The following is an 8497-nucleotide window of genomic DNA, read 5'->3' as shown; positions in this document are numbered from 1 at the left end:
CAAAGGAAAAGATGTGTTGCAAAATCATTGCTGCTAAAGGTTTTCTTTGGAAATAAAATATTTTATATCAGTACTTATTTTTTTGCAAAACATATATATTTTTTCCTCTCAATACCTAAGTTTAATTTCGCGGCTCATTATTTTGGTTTGCAGTCAATTTCTATTTTTATTTTGCAAAACTTATCTTTTTGTTTGCAAACCTTTTTTTGTTGCAAATATATGTGACCCTACTTTGACTCCATACAAATCAGTCATAATCATTGCAAAGCTTACATAAGCTTCTAGTACACACACTCAACACAATTACAGGACAAATTATAATAAAGATTTACAGTCTAAAAAGATTCTAAAAAATATGCATATATAAAATAAGACTTGTACAGAAAATGGGAATAATAACATATGAGGCATTGTACAGGCTGGTATACACTGCGTTCCAAATTATTATGCAAATTGGATTTAAGTGTCGTAAACATTTAATTTTATATTGTTCAATTAAACTTATGGATGGTATTGTGTCTCAGTGCTCTTTGGATCACTGAAATCAATCTCAGACACCTGTGATAAGTAGTTTGCCAGGTGAGCCCAATTAAAGGAAAACTACTTAAGAAGGACGTTCCACATTATTAAGCAGGCCACAGGTTTCAAGCAATATGGGAAAGAAAAAGGATCTGTCTGCTGCCGAAAAGCGTCAAATAGTGCAATGTCTTGGACAAGGTATGAAAACATTAGATATTTCACGAAAACTTAAGCGAGATCATCGTACTGTGAAGAGATTTGTGGCTGATTCAGAGCACAGAAGGGTTCGTGCAGATAAAGGCAGAATGAGGAAGGTTTCTTCCAGACAAATTCATCGGATTAAGAGAGCAGCTGCAAAAATGCCATTGCAAAGCAGCAAACAGGTATTTGAAGCTGCTGGTGCCTCGGGAGTCCCGAAAACCTCAAGGTGTAGGATCCTCCAGATGCTTGCAGTTGTGCATAAACCTACTATTCGGCCACCCCTAACCAATGCTCACAAGCAGAAACGGTTGCAGTGGGCCCACACATACATGAAGACTAATTTTCAAACAGTCTTGTTTACTGATGATTGCCGTGCAACCCTGGATGGTCCAGATGGATGGAGTAGTGGATGGTTGGTGGATGGCCACCATGTCCCAACAAGGCTGCGACGTCAGCAAGGAGGTGGCGGAGTCATGTTTTGGGCTGGAATCATGGGGAGACAGCTGGTGGGCCCCTTTAGGGTCCCTGAAGGTGTGAAAATGAACTCTGCAAGGTATGTAGAGTTTCTGACTGAGCACTTTCTTCCATGGTACAAAAAGAAGAACCATGCCTTCCGTAGCAAAATCATCTTCATGCATGACAATGCACCATCTCATGCTGCAAAGAATACCTCTGTGTCATTGGCTGCTATGGGCATAAAAGGAGAGAAACTCATGGTGTGGCCACCATCCTCCCCTGACCTCAACCCTATTGAGAACCTTTGGAGCATCCTCAAGCGAAAGATCTATGATGGTGGGAGGCAGTTAGCATCAAAACAGCAGCTCTGGTAGGCTATTCTGACATCCTGCAAAGAAATTCAATCAGAAACTATCCAAAAACTCACAAGTTCAATGGATGCAAGAATTGTGAAGGTGATATCAAAGAAGGGGTCCTATGTTAACATGTAACTTGCCCTGTTAGGATGTTTTTGATTGAAATAGCTTTTGATTTCAGTAAATATGACCTCCTAATGCTGCAAATTCAACAAATGACCATTTTCAGTTTTTTACAACCTATGAAATGTTTTCAAACTCTGTTGTGCATAATAATTTGGAACAGTGCATTTTGAGTTTTTCATTTTTTAAATAAATACTGTTGTCAGTGGGAGGTTTGTTCAATAAAATTCCAAATGTACCCTAACTGTTGATTACTTGAAAATTATACTGACTGTCATTTGCATCGACAAATTAGGAAAACCAGAGAAAGATATCATTTGCATAATAATTTGGAACGCAGTGTATTGTTGAATTTACATATTTACAGATGGTATGTAGTACACTTGTGCAAATGGATAATGTTGCACGTAGAGGTAGTGTTATGTACATGTAGAAATACAATTTACATATAATAAGACATTATTATATATATATAATGAGGCGGGGACTAATTTCCATATTCATGAATCTGTGTATACTAAATAAAGCAAGGGTGTAGAGCTATATTCAAGTCCTTTTAAAACATGAAGAAATTTTCATCACAGGAAAAAACTTACATGTGCTATTTAATGCTATAAAAAAAAAAGAGTTGTTAATTATCAACTGCCATGGGACTTTAACAAAAACATTGGAACTTGATACAAAATAATCCTCTTAGAAGTATGTATTATTTGTGTACATAGATGACATCAACATTCAAAATGTATCTATTACAATGTGGTCACATGTTTTTTAAAACATTAGTATGAAAACACATTCAGACATTCAGTGCTGAATTCATTTATTTGACTTGAACAAGTTTTATATTAGTATATCACTCAATGAAACTGCATCAATGAACAGATGAAATAATTACAGCTACAGGAACTACAAACCCTCTGGTCCTTTAGAAACATCCCCTCCTGAGACCTCAATCCATTAACTCATGTACCAAACACATGAGACGCTCAGTTGATCTGCATTACCTACAGTGACTAACAATGTCTGTATAAGTTGCGCTTTTCTACAAGCATGAGACCAGGGTGATCATGCCTGACTCAATAAGCATCTGGCTGACTGCCATAACAGTGATGTGCATGTCATACATGACAAACCAATCAAAGGTACAGTAGAAGACAGTTCAGTTATCTGAAGTTTGACCAGGGCTGTTGGCGGCAAGATGAATATTATAAACAAAAGTTTTTTGGAGACAGTAGGATGAAATGCAGAAGAATGCGTGTGTAGAGGTATGCACAATAAACATAAAAATGACATTTCTGAAGTTTCCATTTCATTCAACATATGGCTTTATAGCTAGTGAAAACAAAGAACACACAACACATAAGAACAAAATGAAACTGTTACAGTTACATGTCATCCACTTTAGAGGTAAGTCTTAAATATGACACTGTAAATCATGTATAAACTAAAACATTACATTTTTATGTTTTCAGTTGTTTGTGTTCCAGTACAACTTAATTATCTTCTGTAGCAGACTCAATTTGTAAATCCATTATTCTTCTATAAAAACGGAATAAACAAGACTATACAAAGTAAACATCACCTCAGTACACATTGGGTCCCATTACCATCGTAAAGTTAACAAATTATTCTTGCTACTGATAATTTGCTTTTAAGTGATTTACACACACACACACACACAGAAAAAAAAAACACTTTTAGTGTCTAGTTTTGTTTGGCTAAAGAAAATAAAGCCTGTTTTCAAATACAGTTACAATGTTTAAGACAATTTTCATGAAACTTGCACACAACCATCCTACATCAACAAACATCTCTAACCTATATAAATTTACTGCAGAAGCAAAATTGTGTAAGATTTTTATGTCTTAAATGGTTTATTTGGCTAATAGTTTTTCTTGTGCTAACCTTAATAAATTTAAAGAAAGATTTAGGCTAAAAAACCTTTTTGCCAATGAGATTACCAGACACAGGTTTGCTTCTCATGTATATTTATTTAGCTTGAAGGATGTAACGATATTTTACAGGCAAACAAGACAAAAATACTTTTGTTTTTTTCTGCAGTGTAATGTATCCACACACACAGTTTCAACTCTCCTATCAATGATCTCTTTCATACGCAGGACCGACATGATGTTGAAGCGGTCAAATAGAAGCTCCAAGTGTGATACAGGAAAGGCTGTAAGTACAGTGTAGTAAGGCATGACATGATCAGATGCCAGCAAACTACAGTGGAGCGACATGGGTCCAATGCAGTGTGTTAATGGCCAATAACACACTGAACTAGTTTTAAACAACATACTGAACACAAAGTATAGGCTTGAGATGGGTGTTTAGTGTTACATTGACCTGATCCTGAACCATGTATTACTTATGTAAATGCAGTACGACAGAGTATTTTAGTGTATGTGGAATGGACAGCATGAGTGTAATAAGGTGACTGCTGTAACATCAAAATAAACAGTTTTACAATAAAAGCTGTCTGACACATTCAAGGTAATACTGATATCCTGCCAGACATTAACACAAAAGACAGACATCATATTAAATCAATGATATAACAGCACATGCTGTAAAAGTAACAGCCGTTTCTAATCGATAAAATCATACAATAAATAAATAACAGAAGACTTCTATAAAACCTCTTCCAGTGATGGTGGCTTGGGATTTCTTAATAGCTTCTTGGGGGATATCCAGTGTGTTGAGAAATGTCCAGGTCATGTTTAATATACAGCCTTGACACAGCTTCACGAGATTCACCCACCTTGAGCATGGCGGAGGGCTCAAAATGCTCATCTAGGCACGAAGATCCCACACACACCATGCCCTGGGTCTGGACGGTATCATCTTTTGGAAATGGCCCGATGATGTAAACTTGAGGAAGAGACGAAAGCTCACAAAGAAGGCTCTGGGACAGCGCATGGATGCAGACTTTCATCCTCCCAGTTACACCAGACATACCTATTTTACAGCTAATAAACATTACGCACTACTTAGAAATGAACATCTATGATAATGAAGTCAGCTGAGCTCAAAGGCTTTTTTCTGATATATATAATAAAGATTTAGAGGACTAGTTTTGCAACTGGATATCCACATTAGCTAATAAAAATATGTGATTGGGCAAAGCACTAAATAAAATACCCTAACATCATACATATTCATAGATATTTATATATGTATAAGATTATACAGCCCTGTGAAAGTATTCTGGTTGTGACGGTGCTTAAAGACATTTGTGTCATGAGCCATAAACATAAACATCCCTAAAATGTCATATTTTGGGAGTGTTCTTATGAGAAACATATCCTTTTAAAAAAAAAAGATCTTTGTACCATTAAGATATTGTTTGCATTGTGACATTATTTTAATGACAATAATGCATTCCTCTAATTTTGTCATCACTGTAATGGATCCAGATATTTTAGGATTTTTTGTCAATTGTGTTCCTGAATAAGGGTTTACATTACAGCATTTTCAGCATAAATTAAAGCAGTGCAACTGCCACCATCATGTATAAATAAATATCGAATGATATATCTAATAGTATGATATATAAATATCTAAATGAAATATTGCATTAAAGAATAGCAGGAGGGTGCTGAAATAACAACAAGAACAATGTCACAATGTTGCAAATCTAAACTGTCATCAAATGGACATGGGTTTTACCCGATTTCTTCAGATTTTTAGGGTCAAATATGACATGATGTTTTTTTGTGAGATTTAGCCTTTGATTGGATAAATAAATGACGTGCAAAGGAGAAAAATGGATTTGTGACTAAATCTAAATTGCATTCTCTTTGAGTGTGTAGTTTATTAACTTATAATTATTGACTTGATTTTTATTTCTACATTTTGGTTCTTTGTTCCTGCTGTGTGATTGGTGAGGTGAGGTCTACACACGAGTAAGGAAGCCTATATTGAGACTGCTGGGGATTTGAATGGTTTCCAGGGCCAGTGAGGAGGGGTTAAAGGGGAAGGTGACGGGGTAGATGATTTTGGTGTCCATTAGCAGCTGAGGCGACTCCTTCCGATCCCGTAAACGGGTCTGAGAGAGAAAATCATGGCGTTAAAAACTGATACTCTGTAAGTACTGTAAGGTAAGGTATTTTGCTATACTCGTTATACTATGGTAAACATACACACGGCTATCAGCGGACATGACTGCTTTGCATTATTTGAAACACTTGAAAACCCCAAACAAGTAAAATGAAGGAAGAACTGTGCTTGTTAGACACAAGCTCTTTTAAAATACAGTATATACCTGTGGTCTAAACGTGCTTTATCTGAATAAAGTTAATCTGTTAAAAAAATCACCCTCGCTATCAAACAATGGCTGGTAATGATTTTACATTTTTTTGGGGAAAATTTACTTATATTTTACTATTCATTGTAACTCATTTTACCTTTTAATGAGCCATTTTTTCCATCAAAAAACCTAAACTGTAATATTAACTGTTATCATAACATGAATCACGTAAAATGATATGGGATTTTTGTTACATATTTCTTATATAGGATCAATTTCTGACACATACCTGTATTGTTCTTATGAACAGTACTGACACTCGCTCTTCAAACGCATTGACTGGCGTGTACAAGTTCAGCACTTTTACGATCTAAACAGAGAAAGACAGACATAAGGAGTAAGTGTGTACGTGTAAGGGAGAGAGTGTAAGCTAGTATTTCTACACTACCGATCAAAAGCTTGGGGTCCCTTAACTGATCGTAAAAAAACCTTTAAAGGGTCTAATGTCTGAATAATTGAAATGTGGAAAAAAAATGTTTTGCCAACATATGCATTTGATTACAAAACGAGCCCGAAATACACATGAGCTGCTTTAATACTGTTTATAAAGAATCTCAGGGTGAGACTTAAGCTGCTTGATAAAATGACAAGATAACATTTCTGAAAAATTCCATGCAAAGTGACTACACTGAAAATCATCAAATATAACATAGTTTTGAGTTATTAAGATTTTACTAGCCTCAACATAATTCCCAAAGGAACATTTTGTCGCTGTAGGACTGAAAGCTCATGTCTCCAAAACTGCCACTTTATAGGAAATAAAAAACACTGCATTTTCTTTTAATTTAAACAAGTTGAAAAGCACTTTTTAATACCTTTATTGGTTAAATATTTGCAAAACCCACAGACAAACATGAATGATGACTAATAGTACTGATTTATATAAAAAAAACTGGGGATACAAGGTTTCAGTCTAACAGTGATGATATGTGTTAATCCACAGTTTTGATGAACTCATCAATTATTGTGAGATTTGTAATTAAAATAAATAAAAAATGAGTCAGTGACCCTAAACTTTCGACCAGTTAGGGCGAGAGAGAGATATGGCTAGTGTGTGTTACCTGTGCTGTAGAGAGAGCGTTACACATGGAGCAGATAGCCCCTGCATCTTCATCGGTTTTCTTCTTCACTTGCAGCAGTTGTGCGGCCTGAATCAACGGCTCCAGAGTTTCTTTAGCGCCGCATGTCATGAGGTTCTTGTCTCTCAACCATTCCTCAAGCTGACTCACATTATACCTGAACACACACATACACACACAACTCTTATAATTGACCAGAAACACAATAAAACATGACCAACAATTGAATCCAAAACTAACAGAACAACATCTGCATTAGTTGAGCACAACAAAAGCATATCTGACAAATTTCTCATTCGTTTTCCTGCATTTGGGCCAACATAAAAAATATTACTTAATGGGAATTCCTTAGATCCAATTTTTCCCAATTATCTGCCATCTCTCCTGTTCTGTCATCGACTTGAGGGCAGCAGCAACAGCCAATCACAACGGGAGTTCCAGAAAAGAGCAGGGCCAATTGCATTTGTTGTCACAAAATCGCAGTGTCCCGCCCCCTTAGTGCCAAAAGTCAAAATGATTCGCGCATGCGTAGAGTAACACTTGCGCATGTAGTCAATACTGCGCGCGAGCGATCTGCTTTGATTCAGGGGTTTGTTATTTCCCCTCGCAAGTGTTTCGTGTTCAAGTTAGAGATTTGCGCAGCTGTAATCTGCTTGCGCGCTGTGTTTACACGCTCACGGAGTTATGTCCAATTTCTAACACCATACCTGTCGCTTACATGCAGTGTAGATCTGCGCTCACCTGATCTGCATGCCCTTGCTCCAGGAGCACATGTCCTTACGCAGCAGCAGGTTGTTGAGCGTGACGGCGCCAATGATGTAAAATTGTTGTTTGACCACCTGCTTGATGAGCTCCGGGTCAGTCCCGTGCTGGCACATGATGGAGTGGAAGGTGTTGAGCTGGCGTATGATGGAGTCCAGCGTGTACGTGCCCTCGTCAGCAATGCTGGACGTCCTCTTACGGAGACCCGTGGGCTTGACCCCTGACACGCCCTGAATGGTTTCGTGTTCTAGCATGCCGGAAACTGGAGCGAGGCAGACAGGCATAAATACGTGGGGAGAGAGGGATTCGGAAAGACAGAAAGACAACACGAGGCCACTTTCTCACCGATCATGGGCTGCAGGATGTTCTCCATACTCTTGATGAGCTGCTGGTAGATCTGAATGGCCAGGTCACTCAGAACCTGCCGGTACTCAGCCAGGTCAAAGTTGGAGAGACAGTGTTCGTTCTGTTTAGGGGTGTTATGCTTCATGAATTGCTGGAGAGGGAAGCAGACAAGAGTGTTGTGTCCTGTGTGAGTAATATGGAAGACAGTGGCAACGTGCATAGAGTCTCTAAATAGGGTTGTCAGTCCAAATTTGAGTGTTTAGTCCTATTCTGTACATACAGTAAGTTTACCAGGTTTACATCTGCCCTTTACATCTGCTTGTTACAAAATATACATTTCTAACTAA

The 8497-nt window shown here is 37.5% G+C and overlaps 1 protein-coding gene across 3 annotated transcripts in view; it reads right to left on the bottom strand.

Annotated features, from left to right (window-relative positions):
- Positions 1-2440: 2440 nt before the first annotated feature.
- Positions 2441-8497, bottom strand: part of myo5aa (myosin VAa) — an 80348-nt gene continuing 74291 nt past the window's right edge. For all 3 annotated transcript variants that reach the window (XM_057347400.1, XM_057347401.1, XM_057347403.1), the window contains 5 exons: positions 8151-8301; positions 7785-8067; positions 7026-7200; positions 6194-6274; positions 2441-5703 (listed from right to left, as the gene is read on the bottom strand). In XM_057347400.1, the coding sequence (XP_057203383.1) occupies positions 5551-5703; positions 6194-6274; positions 7026-7200; positions 7785-8067; positions 8151-8301 (843 nt within the window). In that variant the 3' untranslated portion in view covers positions 2441-5550. The remainder of the gene's footprint in view (positions 5704-6193; positions 6275-7025; positions 7201-7784; positions 8068-8150; positions 8302-8497) is intronic.

Source organism: Triplophysa rosa, linkage group LG12 (assembly GCF_024868665.1).
Source record: "Triplophysa rosa linkage group LG12, Trosa_1v2, whole genome shotgun sequence".
NCBI lineage: Eukaryota > Metazoa > Chordata > Actinopteri > Cypriniformes > Nemacheilidae > Triplophysa > Triplophysa rosa.
Note: the sequence above shows the minus strand (reverse complement) of the source record. Positions and strands in the feature narration are given on the sequence as shown.